This window comes from Capricornis sumatraensis, chromosome 5, assembly GCF_032405125.1.
Source record: "Capricornis sumatraensis isolate serow.1 chromosome 5, serow.2, whole genome shotgun sequence".
NCBI classification, from domain to species: domain Eukaryota; kingdom Metazoa; phylum Chordata; class Mammalia; order Artiodactyla; family Bovidae; genus Capricornis; species Capricornis sumatraensis.
The window spans coordinates 20,373,758-20,395,402 of NC_091073.1; the positions used below are offsets into that span (position 1 = coordinate 20,373,758).

The 21,645-nt window shown below is 41.3% G+C and overlaps 2 protein-coding genes across 2 annotated transcripts in view; one reads left to right on the forward strand and one right to left on the reverse strand.

The window, feature by feature from the left end:
• Positions 1-4,874: 4,874 nt before the first annotated feature.
• RPA3 (replication protein A3) lies at positions 4,875-8,062 on the reverse strand. Its single transcript, XM_068973376.1, has 4 exons — positions 7,933-8,062; positions 6,727-6,801; positions 5,824-5,932; positions 4,875-5,232 (listed from the first exon to the last, which is right to left on the reverse strand). Exons 1-4 carry the CDS (start codon positions 8,029-8,031, stop codon positions 5,150-5,152), a joined length of 366 nt encoding a protein of 121 aa, XP_068829477.1. The 5' UTR covers positions 8,032-8,062; the 3' UTR covers positions 4,875-5,149.
• Positions 8,063-8,384: 322 nt separating this feature from the next.
• UMAD1 (UBAP1-MVB12-associated (UMA) domain containing 1) overlaps positions 8,385-21,645 on the forward strand; it is a 255,259-nt gene continuing 241,998 nt past the window's right edge. The window contains exon 1 of the mRNA XM_068973060.1: positions 8,385-8,431. The gene's annotated coding sequence lies outside the window, so the exon portion shown is untranslated. The remainder of the gene's footprint in view (positions 8,432-21,645) is intronic.

A 21,645-nucleotide genomic window follows, 5' to 3' on the forward strand; every position in this document is an offset into this window, starting at 1 on the left:
TAGATAGCATCACCAACTCAATGGACATGAATTTGAGCAAAGTCCAGGCGATAGTGGAGGACAGAGGATCCTGGTGTCCTGCAGTCCATGTGGTCGCAAAGAGTCAGACACGACTTAGTGACTGAATAACAACAAATGTTAGTCATTGGGAAATACGAGAAGACAGGGTTTTAAACTACCAGTTCTTCATCTGTGAGTGCCTCTTGGTGGGGAAGGCTAGTAGAATGTGTGTGTTAGTTGCTCAATTGTATCTGACTCTGTGACTATAAAGGACTGACTTAATAAATTAAGAAACACTTGGCACATGGATATTTTTCATCCATTAAAAAGGATGAGATAGCTCAATATCTCAATTTCCAAGACTTATTAAAAAAAATGCATGTTGTAGGGCAGTAGACAGTTTATGTAGAGGAAGTTCTGGAAAGCAGCTTACCAATCTACAGTAGCATCTTTGGGGAGACAGTGGGAAACTTACTTTCTGATTTTTATAGTGTTAAAAATATAATAAAACTACATATATATATAACTTTTTAATCAAAAAAATAGATTATGAGCAAGTGAAGTGTGATGAGAGGAATACAACATAATGTAACTAACTCTGCTTGCTCATGTTTGGGAAAGCTTAGAGAATGTTCTCCTTTGGGCATAGGAACAGACATTCCAATCAGAGCCAAGAGCAAACTCAACAACATCTGGATCTTAAAGGGTCTAGTGTGTTCTGGCAACAGCAGAGCAGTGCTGGGGGTTTGCTTCAGGGGAGAGTAGGACTTGAGTCTGAGGTGAGATGTGGGAAGGTCTGGACTACTAATTAGAGCTGTGGACTTGACTAGTCACTGGGGAGCCTCTGGAGGTTGTTGATTTTGTATTGAGTGCATTTTTTATTTTGGAGTAATTTTAAATTTACAGACAAGTTACAAAGAAAGAATTCCTCCCCTCACCCTGGGTGTCTCCTTTTACATTACCTTATAGTTTCCTGGTACATTCGTCAAAACTAAGAAACCAACTGGCCCATCACTTTAGCTCCAGGTTTTATTCAGATTTCACCTGTTTGCCCGTCAACATCCTTCTTGTGTTCCAGGAGTCAGTCTGTGATCCCACATCACACTTAGTTGTCATGCTTCCTTCGTGCTCTGTGATATTCCTTCCTCCTTACTTTGACAGTTGTGAGGGGAACCGATCAGTTTGTAGAATATCCTTCAATTTGAGTATGTTTGATAGTCACTCATGGTCAGACAGGCATAACCTGTTTTTGAAAAAATAGCACAAAGGTGAAGTGCCTTTGTTTTCCCATTATTCGTGGGCACATGATTATCCACATGTCTCACTGGTGATGTTAACCTTGTTCACTTCATTAAGGTCATATTGGCCAGGTTTCTCCTCTGTTAAGCTTCCCAGGACGTTTTCCCGTTTTCACACTTCTCTGGTTGTTAAACTTTGTAGTATGTTGATTATAATTAATGTCTAATGCAACTCTGTTGGCTGGGTGATAGGAAGAGGCTGGAAGCAGTAAGGCCAGTCATATATTTAGGGCTGTGGAGTAGCTCAAAGTGAGAAATGACAGCGATCTGAACTTACAGTGGCAGTGACAGTGAAAAGGAGGAGAGGCGTTCAAGCTTTTGTGGCCAACAGAGTGGCTTATGGTGCCTTTGAAAGAAGACAAGTCAAGATCACTTCACACCCATTAGGATAACTCTGAACAAAAAGTTAGATATTAAGTGTTGAGGATGTGGAGAAATTGGAATCCTCAAACACTGCTGCTGGGAATGTAAAATGGTATAGCCACTTTGGAATAGTCTGGCAGTTCCTCAGAAAGTTAAACATGCTTACCATTTGATACAGCAATTCCTCTCCTAAGTATATAAAGAGAAATAAAAACACTTATATGCAGAGTACATCATGAGAAACGCTGGGCTGGAAGAAGCACAAGCTGGAATCAAGATTGTCGAGAGAAACATCAATAACCTCAGATATGCAGATGACACCACCCTTATGGCAGAAAGTGAAGAGGAACTAAAAAGCCTCTTGATGAAAGTGAAAGAGTGAAAAAGTTGGCTTAAAGCTCAACATTCAGAAAACTCAGATCATGATATCTGGTCCCATCACTTCATGGCAAATAAATGGGGAAACAGTGGAAACAGTGTCAGACTTTATTTTTGGGGCTCCAAAATCACTGCAAATGGTGACTGCAGCCATGAAATTAAAAGACGCTTACTCCTTGGAAGGAAAGTTATGACCAACCTAGATAGCATATTGAAAAGCAGAGACATTACTTTGCTGACTAAGGTCCGTCTAGTCAAGACTATGGTTTTTCCAGTGGTCATGTATGGATGTGAGAGTTGGACTATAAAGAAAGCTGAGCGCCGAAGAATTGATGCTTTTGAACTGTGGTGTTGGAGAAGACTCTGAGAGTCCCTTGGACTGCAAGGAGATCCAACCAGTCCATTCTAAAGGAGATCAGCGCTGGGTGTTCATTGGAAGGAATGATGCTAAAACTGAAAGTCCAGTACTTTGGCCACCTTGTGCAAAGCATTGACTCATTGGAAAAGACTCTGATGCTGGGAGGTACTGGGGGCAGGAGGAGAAGGGGACGACAGAGGGTGAGATGGCTGGATGGCATCACTGACTCAATGGACTTGAGTTTGAGTGAACTCCAGGAGATGGTGATGGACAGGGAGGCCTGGCGTGCTGCGATTCATGGGGTTGCAAAGAGTCGGACATGACTGAGTGACTGAACTGACACAAATTAATGTTCATAGTTCATGAATGAGGTTATTAATGTTCATACATGAATATTCATAGTTCGTTATAGCTAAATGGTGGGAAACATCCAAATGTAGAGCAGCTGATGAATGGATGAAAAATGTGGTATATCCATAGAGTGGAGTATTTTTTGGCCATAAAAAGGGATGAAGCACTGATAGCACAGATGAACCTTGAAAACATTATGGTAAATAAGTCAGTGACAAAAGGCCATATATGATTCCATTTAGATGAAATATCCCAGATAGGTAAATCTACAGACACAGAAAAGTCGACTAGTTCCTTCCGAAGGGCAAGGTGGTGGTGTAGGGATTGGGCCATGACAGGTAAGTCATGATGAAAATGTTCTAAAATTGACTATAGTCATGGATGTACAACTCTTTCAGTGTACTAAAAGTCACTGAACTGTACATTTGAAGTAGGTGAATCATATTTAAAAATTATTACTAAATGTCGGGCAACACATGGCAGGGGAGCTGCATCTGTTCAAACTACACTCTTTCAAGCCAAAGTTCATAGGTAACACTGGGGCTAGAGAAATGGCACCATAAATCATTAGTATAAAGGGCTCACTTGTCAGAAGTACCCTAGTCATTTAGTCCAGTTTACTAAACATTGTTGTTCAGGGGTTTCAAACAGGACACCTTTAACATTTAAGTGTTTTCCGAGGTTAACACAATTGCAGGCTGACCCCTTCTCTGGCATTGAAGACAACACTGTGTTACTGGGATTGGCTGATGTCCCTCCTACACCTGAATTTCAGTTACAGTTGTCTTTATGTATGTATGTGTGTGTTCAGTTGTGTCTGATTCTTTGCAACCCCATGGACTGTAGCCTGCCAGGCTCCGTCCATGGGATTTTCCTGGTAAGAATGCTGGAGTGCATTGCTATTTCCTGCTCCAAGGATCTCAAAGGATCTTCCTGACCCAGGGATCGAACCTGCCTCTCCTGCATTGGCAGGCAGATTCTTTACCACTGGCGCCACCTGGGAAGACCAAAATTGTCTTTCCTTACTGTAATAAAATGTTTTACCATGAGTAGCTCCGTTGCTTAAGTAATTTGTAGAATCTTCGGGGATGAAATTGAAGATGTTACCAATTTAAATATTCTTGGCATGATCTGCAACCTGAATAGATTTAGAATTTATTTCCTCACTGAAGAAAATGGGTCAACCCATAAATCTTGTGGCCGTACAGGTCACCAATTACTGTTACTGTTGTACACTTGCAACATGTCACCCGGGTTGGTGGTATCAAGTGCAAGAATAGAGAAATTTCAAATTTGGACAGTTGTTATTAATAAAATCCTGAGAAAGAGATGCTATGATGGTTACTTTTTATGTGTCAGTTATGACTGGGCTAAAGGATACCCAGATAGCTGGTAAAACATTATTTCTGAGTATATCTGTGAGGGTGCTTCTGGAACAGATTGGCATCTAAATCAGTAGATTGAGTAAAGATGGCCCTTGCCAAAGTAGGTGGGCATCATTCAATCCGTTTATAGAGTTAAAAATACACCAAAAAGGCAGAGGTAGGGCATATTTGCTCTCTCCTTAAGCTGGAATGTTTATTTTCAACTGCCCTCTCACACTGGAGCTCCTGGTTTTTGGGCCTTTAGACTCTTGGACTTACAGCGTCTTCCCTGTTCTCAGGTCTTCGAACGTGGGCTGCATGTGACTCAGGCTTTTAGACTCGCACTGTATACCACCGACTTTCTTGGTTCTCCAGTTTTGCAGATCTTGGTTCTCTAGATTGCAGATCGGGTGACTTCTCCACCTCCATAACCATATAAACCAACTTGTGTAACAGTTCATTTACATATACATATCCACATATATCCTATTGGTTCTGATTCTGTAGAATGCCCTAATACAAGTATTCAAAAATTACAGATGTTGGATTCTGTTTGCTTTTAATATCATCGTTTTTTCAGTGTCCAGCAAGTGATGACCATGGTGTAGTTCATGAGGTGGCAGTACATTCTTAACACGGTTGGCCCAGGGTTCCATTGGGAAATCTTAAGTCCTGACCTGACAGCTATTAAACTCCAAGTTTGTGCTTGAACAGGTGACTGAAAGAAGAAGAACGATATGACCAACAGCACATAAGCTTTTATTAATAAAGCAGAAAACTGAGTTCAACCAAATTTTTTTGTGTGTGCATTTAATCTGACCATATGCCAGAGAAATTATTCTTTATGAGAATTTAGGTGAGAACTGTCAATAAGCCAGTTCTGTCAAAAATGGCACACTGGAATATCTAATAAAGTTAGGTAAATGAAATTAAGAGAACAAATTAAATATTAAAAAATCACAGGAATTGCTCCTTCAAATATCAGGGGCCTCCTTTAATAGTCTTCAGTGTAGCTCACGGGCAATCATCAAAATAGTTCAACCATACTGCACAACTCCCAAAGGAAAAAACTGAGGGAACTCATGGGTAATCTTCACAGCCTCATTGTAAAGTCCAAGATCTAAAAGAAATAGGTTAGCAAACATTTAATCTACAGTGGAAAGTTGTAACATCAATTATTATTTAAGGAGTTCTACCTGTTTCTCTTTTCTCTCCCTTTTAGAGGAGAGAACTTATTTTCACAATCCATTTGGTAAAACTGTGATATGGGTCATATTTATTTAGGTACAGTTCCAAAAAATAAAAGTCATGCAGTAGAACTGCCATGATTTCCAAAACTCATGGAGTATAACTTCCATTTTGACTTCCATCGTACAGGCACCATTCTTGCCTGGTTGTGATTTAGGTTTTGTGCATTATTTGATGCCTTTCTATATTAAAATCAAATAAAAAAACTATTAACAGTATTTTTGTTTTGTTTACTTTGTTTTAAAAAATTCTCTTTCCACAAATATTCATCTTCATTGTGTTTCTTACATACAGAAGTATTATTTATAAGTAGGCTAAAATGTCCTAGCATTTTCCTTCGGGATCAGAAAGTAATACAGAAATTCAAACTGTAGCAGGACTGAAACTCAAGACCAAGACATAGCAAGTTAAAAATAAAGTTGTTTTCCTCCTAATTACATGAATTATAGAATGTTTTATTTACCAAAAGGATGATTATCTTCTTTAAACTGGACATAAGATGCACACATAATGGTTGCCTTGGCCGTTACTCTTCCAACTACTTCCACGATTCCAGAGATTTCTTCATCAAGCTAACAAAAAGAACAAAATGCCAACTTGGTGTTATCACATTTTCAGCTGATAAATTAACTTGGAAAATGGTTCTAGATTTTACTAATCTTTCATTTCATGTAGCAAAATAATTTTAAGATTTATCAATGCAAAAATAGAATTGTAACTTGTTAAAAATGTTCAAGTACTTATTACTGTCAGCATATCACCAGTCCAGTCACCTTTAGTAGTGGCTTCAGGTCTAAAGCTACAGTTAAATGTTTAAGTTGAAGACAAAAATCACTTAAAGATACTGAGACTGTCCAGTATTTCCACAAGATGTTATTTGTTTAAAAGGACTCATTGAAAGGAACTTTCTATTATGTATATTTATACAGTGAGTTCTGTATGCATTAACCAAACAGCACACACATCTGTCTTCATAAAAGACAAAGAAAGTGTACCACAAACATAAACCATAAAAGGAAGTGACAACTGAAAATAAATGTAAACAAAAATAGAGAATTGAATTAAAAAAATGTGAAACTACTGAGGAAAGGAAAAGTGATTTAAAAATAATTTTTTTCTTAAGTGATTTTCTGGTCTTTCATAAGGAATGAGAGTTGTCAGCATTTATTTAAAAATGACAGAGCCCCAAAAATCATTGGTTAGAAAAGTAAAGGCAAATGTAAAAGCAGGACACAAATTTTATTTGAGAGAAGTTTGATGAGCTGGTCCTTTATATGTCCACTCCAAGAATAAGAAACATCAGCAATAAACCAAATAAGATGGAAGAATTAATTATAATATAAACAGAATTAATACTTAAACATACAGGCTCCATCAACTCAATAGTTCCATTTTTTCCTTCACCATCTGAAAGAATAAACATTTTCCCAGTGGGATGAATCTGAAAAAGAAACACGTAATTTTTTTAAAAGTCCATATAAACCTCTTTAAAAGACTAGAAGTCTGACAAAAGATGAGCAGATTGACCCACAGTCAGTGCACACAAAGCAATTCTTTTGAGCAGTTTAACTAATTCACATTGTCTGATCATATACCTGATCAAAGGATGCCTAAATTCGAACTTTAGATAAACACCAATTACCTTTTTAGTGCAAATGTGTCCCGTTATTTTTATTTGCTAAATCTGGCAACCCAGATTTAGATCTAAGAACAAATTAAGATCTAAGAACAAATTAGAAATAAGAACAAATTAAGGAGGGTTCATATTATCTAAAAGTGAGACCTATTGGCATCCATGATTTAAACAGTGTATATCCCACAGAGGGTATGTTTTAAAAAATGAGACGTGAGGAAGTAAAGAGAAACTGGTTATCAGAACATCTGGGCTCTACTCCCGCGAGACAGCTGCAAAGGGTGCAGTCAGATCTGGTTTGAATGCCAGCTTTGCTACTTGCCGTAGCCTTAAGCACTTTTTAACCAGATGCCACTCCTACCCAATTTCCATAACTGTGAAGTCCAAATACACCTATTGCAAGAAGATAATGTGACTGAAATAAACTAGTAAAAAACTTTCATAAAAAAGTTTTCTCGGTTTCCTGATCCTGAGCCTTTGGGCCTGTTTTTCACCAGTAGGATGAGGGGCTGCGCTCTTAACACTTGGGTAAGATAACAAACTGGCACTGGATCAGTAAAATACAATCAAGCAATGTTTCACAGAAAAGCGACTTCAACGATAAAACGAGGTTTGAGAAAAGAGGAAACAGCAGAAAAGGAAACAAGAAAACTGGACTAGCTGTCAAGGCCGGCTAACAGAAAACAGATGGAATTTTGTTAATAATTTCAAGTAAAAAACGAGGGCGGGACACTAGAACGGAGCGCGTTCGAAAACCGCGATTCCGCGCGCTAAGAGCCAAAAATTGGGCTGCAGTGGTCAAAAAGTGTGCAAAAAGTTCCGCTGCGAGAAAATAAAGCAATTCGGGGCGCAGTGATGCTTTCTCTCTTCCACCCTCCGCCAGCCCGACGGCCAAGGGGCCCCTCCACCCAAAAAGCCCAGGGCGGTGAGCGCGCGCACCTTCTCCAGCCTCCCTACGAAGCAGACCGGCTGGTCGATGAACTGAGCTAGCATGCTGGCATTGATTCGCGCCTTGGGCAACTCCATCACGTCCACCATGATTGCAACTCAAGACAGGCAGCCGGCGGGAAACCAGCCGACCACTGAGACTGTGCTCCCAGCTGACGTCTACGGGGCGGATTCCCCCAGATCCAATCGGAGGAGACCAGCATTCTCGCTCCGCCAATCAAACGTGCCGATATCTCGACAGCACTCGAGCAGTCTGGGACAGCGAGGAAGGCAAGGATGCGTCCGGAAGTGGGGACCGGCTGCTTAGTGACGCGCGGCGTCCCGGAAGTTACCCGGGTCCTCGGCGAGGCGCGCTTAGGGGCGGGGCTTGAATGGGGCGGGGCTGAGGCGCCCTCCTTCTGAGACCTCGGTCCTTGCTGCGGCCGAACCCCGGAAGCAAGGTGGCGGGCTCCGGTGCTGGTACGACGGGGGACTGCGGCGCGAGCATAAGGTATCTCTTCTCGCGGGAGTCGCCGCATCCTCACGGTTGCCATTTCTCCACGGACATGTATGCGGGAGAGGCGGGAATCGGTTTCGGCCCTGCGCCACTAAGCTGTCTGTGCTTCCCCAGTTCTCCTGCAAGGGAAACTCTGGGTTCATGCTGAAATATAGGGAGCCGGTCTCATTTTGACCCTCTCTCTCCTAGAGCTAGGAAGTGGGGTCCCCAGTGATTTTCATCGCCTTTGGGAAGCTCCTGCAGCTCGGTGGCCGAGGGTCGTTGATTTTCTGCCCTAGCTGCGTCACTTTCCAACGTGTTTCACCACCTGTGAGAGGAGGGGCCGCGACCCTTTCTGGTCCCGACGTTCTGGCTACACTGGAGGTGCGGGTTTTCTCACCTCACCTCCGTGTCAGGAGCGAATTGAAGCGTTTGGGAGTGGGTGAGGGAACGATCACTGTACTGAGAGAGGAGATGGATTCAAATGACTCTTAGATCCTTAGCAGGTGCGCTTCTTCCCGAGACACGATTTCCCTCTCCGCAGAATGAGGTTGCTGCTGCTGCTGCTAAGTCGCTTCAGTCGTGTCCGACTCTGTGCGACCCCGTAGACGGCAGCCCACCAGGCTCCCCCATCCCTGGGATCCTCCAGGCAAGAACACTGGAGTGGGTTGCCATTTCCCTCTCCAATGCATGAAAGTGAAAAGTGAAACTGAAGTCGCTCAGTCGTGTCCGACTCCTAGCGACCCCATGGACTGCAGCCCATCAGACTCCTCTGTCCATGGGATTTGCCAGGCAAGAGCACTGGAGTGGGTTGCTATTGCCTTCTCCGCAGAATGAGGTTCAGTTCAGTCGCTCAGTGGTGTCCGACTCTTTGCGACCCCATGAATTGCAGCTCGCCAGGCCTCCCTGTCCATCACCAACTCCTGGAGTTCACTCAGACTCATGGTCCATCAAGTCAGTGATGCCATCCAGCTGTCTCATCCTCTGTCCCCTTCTCCTGCCCCAATCCCTCCCAGCATCAGAGTCTTTTCCAATGAGTCAACTCTTTGCATGAGGTGGCCAAAGTACTGGAGTTTCAGCTTTAGCATCATTCCTTCCAAAGAACACCTAGGAATGAGGTTGCTGCTGCTGCTAAGTCGCTTCAGTCGTGTCCGACTCTGTGCGACCCCATAGACGGCAGCCCACCAAGCTCCCCCATCCCTGGGATTCTCCAGGCAAGAACACTGGAATGGGTTGCCATTTCTTTCTCCAATGCATGAAAGTGAAAAGTGAAAGTGAAGTCAGGTAACTTTAATTGCAAGGTCCCAGCTGATTTAAGTTTTGTCTATATGATTCAGGGACCCTTCTCAATTCCCAGTAATTTTCCCTATTGCTTTTCACACCTCAGGATTCCAGGGGAGATCACATGTGAAAGACAACCTGTTTCCAGGAGATGTGGCTGGGGGGACGGGGCGGAATAATTCTTGAATCTGTTGTTGGGTTATGTCGCTGTTGATTTTCGGGCCTTTATCCTACGGGATTTGGTACCTGCCTTGCCAGGGATATTCCAGAGTGAGTGCTCATAAAAATACCTGCGAAGGATGCTCCAGAAGTTGGAGAAGTTTTTTTAATTGGGATATTATTATTTTCTAGGAAACGAAATCCATAAATTAGCCTAAAACCATTTGGGTACCTATCTAGCCTCTGGGGTTTAGTCCCACAGTTGCCTTAAGCTAAGAAGATCCTGTTTGAGATACCAACACAGCTCTTTAAGATATAAATCGGATATCTTAATTAAAGTTTAGTTCGTGTCTGTTTATTTAGCAACTTAGTATCTATGTACAAATTCTTACCCTTTAATGTTGCTGTTACTAAGACAAGTTTAAAGGATTTCATTAGCAGAAATAGGGTGAATGTCAGTTGGTATATAAGAAAGTGGTTGCAAGTCAGTAGAGTCTGTGCAAAGCCTTCACATCTTTTGCACTTCAGAGATGTTTGGAAACCAAGTTGATTGCGTTATACAGGGAGGAGTACACATGAATGTCTTTAATAGCAATTTTTTTTTTAAGAGCAGCCCCTAAAGTGCCAGATCTCAATAGCAATTTTATAGCAATGAAAAAACCACTTTTACCTACCAAGAGCTTTTTTTTTTTTTTTTTTTTAAATAGGGAGATGAGCAAGAAGATATTTTCAAATAGCTTCTTGGATATTTTTTCATTCACTTAAAATTTATTGTGTAATATCTCATGCACAGAGAAGAGTATATCCAACTGATATGTATAGTTTCCAAAGAAGTGAAATGAACCCAGTTGGACCTCTCATTTAGCTAAAGAAATGGAACTTTACCAGTTAGGGGTTGTCACTTCCTCAGTTGAAGTCCTTCTCTCACCCAGCTAGAAATAAACACTATCTTGAAATTTGTATTAAGCACCCTTTTTTTTCCTATATAATTTTAACATATATGTAGCTGTTTCTAAATGGTGTGGTACCAATTTATCCTCCTGTCAGGAGAGTAGGAGAATTCCAGTTGATCCACATCACCTCATAGGCCAGAGTAGATGTTGGGAAATCAGCCATGTAGTCCCCATTCCAAATCCAAAGAAGTGGACACACAAAGGGTCTGTCTTCATGGACTCAGCTCCCTTTTAAAGAGCCTTCCTGGAAGTCCTTCACAACTTGACTTTCTACTTACTAGGTTAGGGACTTTTCCTTTTATTCCTAGTTTGATGAAAGTTTTAATTGAGTGGTTATGAAATTTGATAAAATGAATTTTTTTGCATTGAGATGATTGAATATATTTTCAGTGTTGAATAACATTCGCATTCCTGGAAAAAATACAACTTGGTTATGATACATTATCTTTTATTCTGTATTCTTGGGTTTGATTTCCTATTGTTTTGTTTAAAATGATTTTTGCATTCATGTTCATGAATGAGATTGGCCTGTAGTTTTTCTTTCTCGTGTAGTCTTGTGAGATTTTGGTATTATTTAATATTAGCATTGCAGTAGTCTCATGAAATAAGTTGTGGAATGTTTTCTGTATTCTAGGGTTTGATGTAAAACTGGAGACACCTGTTTTTTGGTGTTAGGCAGAACTCACCTGTAAAACATCCTGGGTTTGGTATTAGTTCAGTTCAGTCACTCAGTCGTGTCCGACTCTTTGCGACCCCATGAATCGCAGCACGCCAGGCCTCCCTGACCATCACCAACTCCCGGAGTTCACTCAGACTCACGTCCATGGAATCGGTGATGCCATCCAGCCCTCTCATCCTCTGTCGTCCCCTTCTCCTCCTGCCCCCAATCCCTCCCAGCATCAGAGTCTTTTCCATATAGTTATCTTCTATTGCTTAGTTCTTATGTCTGACTCTTTCGTGACCCCATGGGCTGTAGCCCACCAGGCTTTTCTGTCTATGGGGTTTTCCAGGCAAGAATCCTGGAGTGGGTTGCCATTTCGCCTCCAGGGAATCTCCTGATGGAGGGATCTAACCCATGTTATCTTAACATTGACAGGTGGATTCTTTATCATTGAGTCACCAGGGAGCCCATAATTAACTGTACCTGCTGCCTTGGGCATAGCCCACAAATGTTCCTAAGTAGATTGAAATAAGTTCTAAGTATTTTCTAGTGTCTTACATACTCTCTGACATACTCTCTGATTCAAGGGTTGTTTTTGTTTCCAAATGTATAGATTTTGGGCTTCCTTGGTGGCTCAGTGGTAAAGAATGTGCTTCCAATGAGGGAGACTTGGATTCCATCCCTAGGTGGGGAAGGTTCCCTGAAGGAGGAAATGGCAACCCACTCCAGTATTCTTGCCTGAAGAATTCCACAGACAGAGGAGCCTGCTGGGCTGCAGGCCATAGGGTCTCAAAGAGTTCAACACAACTGAACAGCTGAACGTGCACATAAAGGTTTTACTTATTAAAGTCACTTTGTTGGTAATTTATAGTGTAAATTGCATTATCCTCAAATGGTATGGTCTGATACTGTGAAAGTGTGAGGCTTGCTTTAAGACTTATGAAGTATATGGACAGCTTTTTGTAAATGATTCATGTATTCTTGGGAAAAATTTGTGTTTTCCAGTTACTGGATCAAGCTTGTTAATTGCAGTGTTCAGCTGTTTCTACTTTTGTTTGATTAATGTCTAAATTTTAGAGATAATTGCAGATGGTAGCATTGGCAATTTCTGCTTGAACTTCTGACAACTTGTGTTATATGTTTTTGAAGATGTGTTTTTCAGTACACACAGATGAAGATTATGAAGGAAAATGGTGCAGCAAAGTAGTGACTATTTCCAATCATGCTTTTTGCCTTAAAGTTAGTTTTGTTGCTAATACTGTTGATACACTGGCTTTCTTTTGGTTAAATTTTCTTTGTTGTCTCTTTTTCTGTCCTATACTTCACCTAAGGGAGGCAAGACTTTTGAACTTTAGTGTTCATTTCCTCACCTCTTTGGTGGCTTATTGGAGTGCTGACTTGGTAAGTCTTAGCTCAAAGAGGGAGCAGGTTGATAGCCCATAACTGACAAGGGGATTTTTGTAGAAACTAATGTCTGTGGCTGGCAATTTATGTCAGTAAATACTGAAACATCTCCAGTCAATAATATTCAGGTAACAAAAGGCATATTAACGTCTCTGGTCAGTAATTTGATGCCAGCCTGTGAGCTCCAGCAGTTCCTCCCTAACAGTGTGCTTTGTTAACCAGTAGGCTTCTTTTGGACAGAATTTCCCAAATGTGTGGAGGTTGGATTCTTCTTATTTTTTTTCAAATTGTAGTTGTATACTTGATTTACAGTATAGTTAGTTTCAGATGTATGAAGTGACTCGGTTTTATATTCTTTTCAGAATCTTTTCCGTTGTAAGTTATTGCAAGATATTAAATGTAGTTCCCTCTGTGTGTGTGCTTAGTCACTCAGTTGTGTCCGACTCTGCAACCCTATGGATAGTAAGTAGCCCGACAGGCTCCTCCGTTCATGGGAGTCTCCAGGCAAGAATATGGGGTGGGTTGCCATTCCCTCCTCCAGGGGATCTTCCCAGCCCAGGGATCAAACCCTCTCCTGCATTGCAGGCGAATTCTTTACTGTCTGAACCACCAGAGAAGCCCGTAGTTCCCTATGCTATACAGTAAATCTCTGTTGCACCTGTTAATCCCATATTTCTAATTTATCCCGACTCACTCCCTTCTCCCCTTTGTTAACTATAAGATCATTTTCTATGCCTGTGAGTCTGTTTCTGTTCTGTATATATAACTTTGGATTATTTTTTAGTTGGCACGTAAGTGATGTCGTATAGTATTGGTCTTTCTCCGTCTGACTTCGCTGAGTGTGACATTCTTTAGGTCCGTCTCTGTTGCTTCTAGTGGCAATATTTCATTCTTTTTCCGTGCTCGAGTGATAGTCGACTGTGTGTACATGTGCACACGCACACCACCTCTTTTTAAGCCAGTCATCTGTTGATGGGCCTCTGGGTTGTTTCCATGCCTTTCTTATTGTAAATAGTGGTGCTGTGAACATTGCTGTGCATGTATCTTTTCCAATTAAAGTTTTCGTCTTTTCTGGATATCTGCTCAGGACTGGGATTGCTGGAACATACGATAATTTTAATTTGGACCCTCTGTACTGTTTTTCATAGTGGCTGCACCAGTTTACATTCCCACCACCTGTGTTCTCCACACCCTCCCCAGCATTTTTTTTTTTTTTTGTAGATTTTTTGATGATGGCCGTTCCGACTGGTGTAAGGTGATAACCTCCTTGTGGTTTTGAATTGCATTTCTCTAAACATTAGCTATGTTGAGCATCTTTTCATGTGTCTTTTGGCCACCTGTATGTCTTCTTTAGAAAAATATATATTTAGGTCTTCTGTCCATTTATTGGTTGGGAGATTTGTCTTTGCAGTATGAGTTGTATGACCTGTTTGTATATTTTGGATACTGACTCCCTGTTTGTCAGATTGTTTGCGAATACCTTCCCCCATTCCATATGTTGTATTTTTGTTTATGGTTTCCTTTGCTGTGCAAAAGTTCTTAAGTTTGATTAGGCCCCATTTGTTTATTTTTGCTTTTATTTCTTACGCCTTAGAAAGCTGATCTAAGAAAATATTGGTACAATTTATATAAGAGAATGTTTCACGTATGTTCTGTTCTAGGGATTTTATGGTATCATGTCATATTAAAGTCTTTAAACCTTTATTTTTGTATATGGTGTGAGGGAGTTTTCTGATTTCATTGACTTGTATGTAACTTTCCCAGCACCATTTGTTGAAGATAATTTCTTTTCTTCATGGTATATTCTTGCCTCCTTTATTGAAGATGAGTTGATTGTAGATGTGGGTTTATTTCTGGGCGCTCTGTTCTGTTCCAGTGATCTACATGTCTGTTTTTGTGCCAATACCATGCTGTTTTGATTACTGTAGCTTTGTCGTATAATACAGCCTAGAAAGGTTATGTTGGAGAAGGCAATGGCACCCCACTCCAGCACTCTTGCCTGGAAAATCCCATGGACGGAGGAGCCTGGTAGGCTGCAGTCCATGGGGTCACTAAGAGTCAGATACGACTGAGCAACTTCGCTTTCACTCTTCACTTTCATGCATTGGAGAAGGAAATGGCAACCTACTCCAGTGTTCTTGCCTGGAGAATCCCAGGGACAGGGGAGCCTGGTGGGCTGCCATCTATGGGGCTGCCATCTATGGGGTTGCACAGAGTCGGACACGACTGAAGCGACTTAGCAGCAGCAGCAGCAGAGAGGTTATGTGGAAGCTGGATTCTTTTTTTCTAAGAACACTAGTGTTTGGTGGATCACAAGTTCTTTGCCACTTTGCTTGTTACGGTTTTTCCAATATACTTTGTTTGATAAATTTATGCTCTGTGACCTTGTGGTATTTGTGTCGGTATTGGCCTGATAACTTTCAGCTTTTCCGTGTCCTTAGGCTTTACGTGTATCTTTTGTAAATAGTGCATATGCCTTGAGGTTTAGTTTTTATATCTTTTGTCCACTTACACTGATTGTCGTCACTGATGTTTTCGGATGCATTTTGGCAGTCATTTTGCACTTCTTGTGTGTTCTGCTCTTTGTTGTTGTTTTCTCCTCTCTTCTTTAGATTTGACTTTTAAAATTTTTTCTGTAATTCTGTTTTATTCCTCTGTATTATATATTGTTATATATTCTTTAAAAAAGGCTTTGTTCATGGTCACCCTTTAACAAGCACATTAAAGCCTAAAGTTTTCTCTGTGTCAAGATGAGAACCTGTAACTCCACGGCCCTTTTTTCAGTTGTATGCTGTTGTCTACAGTTTTAATTCTACTTTGATTTCTTTTTAGCTCCACAAATTAGGCTTTATTATGTAGTTGCTCAGTGGCAAAGAATCTGCCTGCAATGCAAGAGATGCAGGTTCAGTCCCTGGGTTGAAAAGATCCCCTGGAGAAGGAAATGGCAACCCACTCCAGTATTCTCACCTGGGAAATCCCGTGGACAGAGGGGCCTGGTGGGCTACAGTCCATGGGGTCACAAAGAGACATGACTGAGCAACTGAGCATGAACACATTATCTTATGCAGTTAATATTTGTTTGGAATTTTCATATGTATCATTTTCTTTTTATTTTTACAACAAAGAATCCGTCTTTACTTTTAATTTTTATATCTCACCTCTCTTTCTGTTGTTTCCCCCCACCTTTTTTTGAGGTACCTGCTTTGGAAGTTCCTTCAGTGAGAATCATTGGTAGTGTGGGCATCAGTTTGTGTTTCTCTGAATATGCTGATTTTGTCTTTGTTTTCAAAAGGCAGGTTTATTATCTATATAAAATTCTAAGTGGGCAATTAATTTCTCTTAAGGCTACTCTGGTACTATTTTGCTGTTAATTTGCTTTTCATTTAAATTGTGATTTTGTTATAAGCTTTCATGTCTGTATCTGCTTGATCTTTAGTTTGTAATGTGTACTGATGAAGAGTTCATTTAGTTTTGTGGTGAATATGTTGTGCTTTGTGAGTCTGATAATTTGTCTTGATCAGTACTGGGACATTTTCAACCATTATATTTTTGAATATTGTTTCTCTCTTATTCTCTAACTCCTTCTGTAATTCCAGTTAGAAGTAAGAAGTAAGGGTGTGCTCTTGACCTTTGTTTTATGATTCAGTGGTTTTGATTCTTTGAATTCTGGATAACTTTCTCAGATCTTCCAGTTTACTAACTCTTTATGCAGTTGTGACTCATCTGCTATAATTTCAATACTAATTTTTTCCCTAGAAGTTCTGTTTGGTTCTTTATACACATCTTAGTTGTTATTTGTCATAGTTTCAGGTCTCCCTTTATTTCTTCATATTTCACAGAGTGTAAGGCGAGTCTGTTTTGAGTCTAGCTTTGATACCCACAGTCTTTATAGGTCTGATTCTGTAGAGGTTTTTGATTCTCTTTGACTCTTCCTTACTGTGGCTTGTATCTTTATTTGTACAGTTTTTTTTTTTTAAATTATGAATTCATGTTTCTTGGAACTGTTTTGTTGACTTTTTTGAGGTTTGGTTTGAAGGTGTTGTCCTCCAGAGAAGATCTGTGTTTCCTCCTTCCAAGGTTGTTGGCGCCCAGACTTTGTCCTTGTTCCCTGTGGTGGCAGTGGTGGTTTAGTCGCTAAGTCGTGTCCAGCTTTTGTGACTCCATGCACTGTAGCCCACCAGGCTCCTCTGTCCACGGGATTCTCCCTGTGGGACCTGGATAATTAAAACCCAGGCTTTTAGCCATTAGCAATCAGTAATGCCTGCAAGGAAAATGTTACTTATAGTCCTTGCATATAACCTTGTGGATTTATAGATTCTTGTGTTTTCTGGGTTCTATAGATTTTCTTTATTCTTTTTTTGGGTTAGCCATACATTAAAAATAGATATTTATATTTGAAACATTACCACAAGTGCCCTTTTAGAGAGCCACTGTGGGGATTCTGTTAGTTGTTAAGGATGACAAAGTGTTAGTGAAAGTAGAGCAGTGCGCCAAGGGGCAGCAGGAATTCAGGATGAAGGTCTGGGGTTGGTTTTTCTCCCTCGGTCTTGGTCTTGTCTCGTCGTTGCAGAGAATTGAAACGACAGACTACTTACAGCTCAAACAGGCATGGTTTATTAAGCAGGCAGCAGTGTTATTTTCTTGAGGTTTTTGTCTTGTAACAGAGACTTGGAAGGGCAGACTACCTACAGCTCAGTTAGAGCTCTCACGTCTCTAGATGTGAGAGGGGCCAACTCCCATAGGAGTGTTCTTGAATCCTTTTGGCTTCCTTTTTTATATCTTTTGTCTTTGACCCTTTATAGTCCATGTAGCCTGATTGATTTTGCCAGTGCAAAGTAGGGCTTTTATCTGCAAATAGGGTGAGTGTTGAAGGCCAGACAGGGAAGGGGCCATGTTTGGGTGTTTTCTCGCTCCAGTCTGAGGCTTCCCCTTTCTGTGGGCCTTTCCCTTTCTCTCACCCTTTTGGGGGCTTTTTCTAGTCACTATTTTTCTTTAACCACCATTTTGGACTCCTCCTTCCCTACTCTTAACTACCTAACAAAGGTAAGTAGAACCAAGAACTTGGAATGTCTTCCTCATATGCCATGCAGAGGAGTTTAGCTTAGTAGTGAGGCTGGCGGATCAAGGGGTGAAGTTTGACATTTTAGGTAGAGTATTCTGGGTTCATGATGATGAATGGGTTGACATATAGTAATCAAGGTTCTTTTGGTACAAGTGATATGACCTCTTTAAGTATAAAGCTTGATAAATTTTTGCAAAATGATCATATATATGTATCAGTCAGGGTCCAGTCAGGAAATAGAAACCACACCAGATGTTTGAGCAGGGAAAATGTAATACAATGAATTGTTAACTGGTAGGAAGTAAATACTTAAACTCTTTTTTTTGATTAATTGTGGTAAAATGTACGTAACAAGATTTTACATTTTAACCATTTTTAATTGGATGGCTCAGTGGCATTCGGTGTATTCACGTCGTGTGCAACCATTGCTGTCATCCAGCTTCTGAACTTTGTCATCATCGCAGACTGAAGTTCTGTGCCCATTTAACCACTGGTGAATTTGATTACTCCAGGTACCTCCTGTAAGTAGAATGACACAGTACTTTTCTATCTGGCTTATTTCATTTGATGTCTTCAGGATTCTTCTATATTGTAGTAGGTATCAGAGTTTCATTCCTTTTAATGTTGAATTATAGTCCATTGTATGTAGTGAATACTACGTTTTGTTTCCCCTTTCTTCTTTTGGGGTACATTTATTAAAAGGAAACTGATTAGAACTTTTTCGGGTTAGCTTGACTGGCCTAAAATTATTAGCCTCACAAAGGACCGGAACCATGAGTAGGAAAGCTTTCAGAATCCAGGCTGTCTTCTTTCTCTTTTTAAAAAAAATTTAATCAATTTACCGACTTGTGGCTGTGCTAGGTCTTCATTGCTGCACAGTCCTTCTCATGCTGCGCCGAGCTGGGGCTGCTCTCTACTTGCAGCGCACCGCTGCTCACTGGGATGGCGTGGGCAGCGGCTCCAGGGCGCACAGGCCTCAGGAGTTGTGGCCTGAGGCTCAGTCGCCCTGTGCCGCGTGGGGTCCCCCTGGATCAGGGGTTGAACCCACGTGGCCTGCACTAGCAGGTTGATTCTTAACCACTGGACCACCAGCGAAGTCCAGTGCCAACTGATCATCTCTCAGTTCCACACTGAGTCTTGCTTGCCCAGCTATGTGACATGAAGCTGGACTCTGTAAACCATTTTTCTTTGGAATATTAGGCATTCCCAGCAGAGGGCCCTGAAGGAACACTGCAAGGCTGTTGTGTCGTGAAGACCCCTCCCTCCCAGGCTCCAGCCCCCTTTATGACCTTTCTTTCAGCCGAGCCCCGCTGCCTATTCAGAGGTCAGGCTGTGACCCTAAGGTCTCACCCTGCCCACGGCCCAGCTCCAGCCTGCTCTCTGGCGAGTTCCTCCGCTGCTCCTGATACAGTTTCCGTCCCTCCAAGGAGGTCTGAATCTTCATCTTGTGGGGGTGGGGTGCTTAACTACCTCACGTCCACTCTTCTTCAGCCTAGAGATAGTGGCTAATTTTTGGGGGGCTGGGGGAGCAGAGTTTGCACTGCTATTTTTCTTTGAAATCTTCTTTTATTTCTTTGAGTATTTACTTCCTACCAGTTAACAATTCATTGTATTACATTTTCCCTGCTCAAACATCTGGTGTGGTTTCTGTTTCCTGACTGGGCCCTGACTGATACATATATATGATCATATTGCAAAAATTTATCAAGCTTTATACTTAAAGATTGTGCACTTCACATGTCTTATTTTTGGTGTACAATTATCTGAAATGGTAAATACACTGATACATAAGAATAAATGTTTAATGTGAATGATTAAAAGGCCATGAACATATTACCTCTCAGTTGCTGTTATAGATTGTTTCTTGCTAATTTTAAACTAGAGACTATATTTAAGGAGTGCACATCTTGTAAACTTTTAAAATAGTCAACAGTGGTCCAAGAATGCTGTTTATTTGTGGAATAAGCAAAAATAAGCAACCCCCCACCCCCTTAGAAATCTTACATGCTTGTGGAGGTAGTATCATAGTAAGGCTAAGTAACATCTGTTATACAATTTTAAGATTCTAAACATTTCAAAGCAGATTTATTTCCCATTACCCCAAGATGGCACTTGACCCATACAGGTGCTCAGCAAACATCTAATGAAGTAGGATACTTCACTGACACACAGTGACTTTGGCAGGCTGTTGTTTAGTGGCCAAGTCGTGGCTGACTGTTATGCTACCAGGGTCTCCTGCCTTGCAGGTGAATTCTTTACCAGCTGAGCTATGTGTGCCAGGAAGATGACTCAGGCTTGAACACTGAATCAATACAGCACAGAGTGAAGGATACAGACCTGGATTAAATCTTGATACTTGATACCTAAGTGACTTCTGGAAAAATTATTCATCCGTTCCAGAGCTGCAATTTCTGTAAACATGGGAGATAAAAACGTGGACATAAACATGGGAGATAAAAAAGCTTCATGTGGTTATTTTAAGCATTAAGTAAGATTTGCATATGTAAAGCCCTGAGCACAGTGTCTTGTTACACTAAGTATTTAAATAACAAATTGTGACTTAAGTGTTAATAGCGTGACCAAATTGTCCTGAAGTACCTGATGGACATCTTAATGATGATGAAAAGTAAGATAATGAAGGGGGATGAAAACCCCAGGGGGCTTCCCCAAAGGAGGGAAGTATGTAGGCTTGTCTGAGAGCTGAGATCATGAACCATCTGGGTGATGGTATGTTTTGCCCAGCTCCACTCGGCAGCCTGGATGGAGCTAGAACATTTTGAAGGTTGCCAGGATACTATCTGTACTGTTCAAGAGCTTCAAGAGAATTTTCATCAGAAAGATACTCTTCCTCTTGATCCTTGGGTCTGTATTTTCCCTTCCTTCTTTTGATTTCACTGAAGTGGGTGAGGGTGGCTTCTTCTGTCTTCCTCACTGAACTTTCTATTGCAGGCAGCTTCTTGTTTCTGTGTCTAGTCCTGGAAGATATATGGTTGCACGTGTTCCTTGGCTTGTTCTGTTCCCAGGGATTAACAGGCACTCATCATCGTGTGGCTCTGCCAGGCTGAGATGGAAATTTCCATGGCACAGACTGTCCAGGTCTCTGAATGAATTATAGAATTAGGAGCAGTTTGCCTGGAGAATCTCATGGACAGAGGAGCCCTGCGGGCTACAGCTCATAGGGTCCCAGAGAGTCATACGTGACTGAAGCGACTTAGCATGCACACACATAATTCTTCAGCCATGAAAGTAATATCTGTTATTTTCCTGTGTTCTGCTCATGGAGCTTTTTCTCTCTGGGACCCTGTTTTACAGAGTCGTCCTTGGGCAGTTATGAACCATTACCCTCCTTAATTTTCCCTGTTGCTTGCCCAGGCCAATAATAACCATCTTAGAATGAAGTAGATCTCCCAGGAGAGGGGGAGGGTTAAGAAAGGGAATCCAACTTTGCCAAACTTTGGAAGGAGTTCCCATGCAGTGACCTGTCCGGCAGCCTGTCTTTTTCTGGTAGGTAGAGCTCCTGTGTTTCAGAACTAAGTTCAGGCGGTGGGGATGGTTGACGTGTTCTCCCCGTCTTTGTGATTCACTCTCCTCTTGTTATTTGCTTGTCTCTTCACTTATTCATTCATCGTGGATACCATTTCGGAAGATGTAGCACAAGACTGTAAGTATGGTGATGAACTCTTGGGTCAGTTGAGCTTCTTGGTTGTGC

Excerpts from the sequence above, each read along its gene's own strand:
- RPA3 (XM_068973376.1), bottom strand. The coding sequence starts at position 8,031 with ATGGTGGACGTGATGGAGTTGCCCAAGGCGCGAATCAATGCCAGCATG. Across the intron at positions 6,802-7,932 it reads TCGTAGGGAGGCTGGAGAAG|ATTCATCCCACTGGGAAAAT; the intron begins GTGCGCGCGCTC and ends TTTCTTTTTCAG. Across the intron at positions 5,933-6,726 it reads CTATTGAGTTGATGGAGCCT|CTTGATGAAGAAATCTCTGG; the intron begins GTATGTTTAAGT and ends TCTTTTTGTTAG.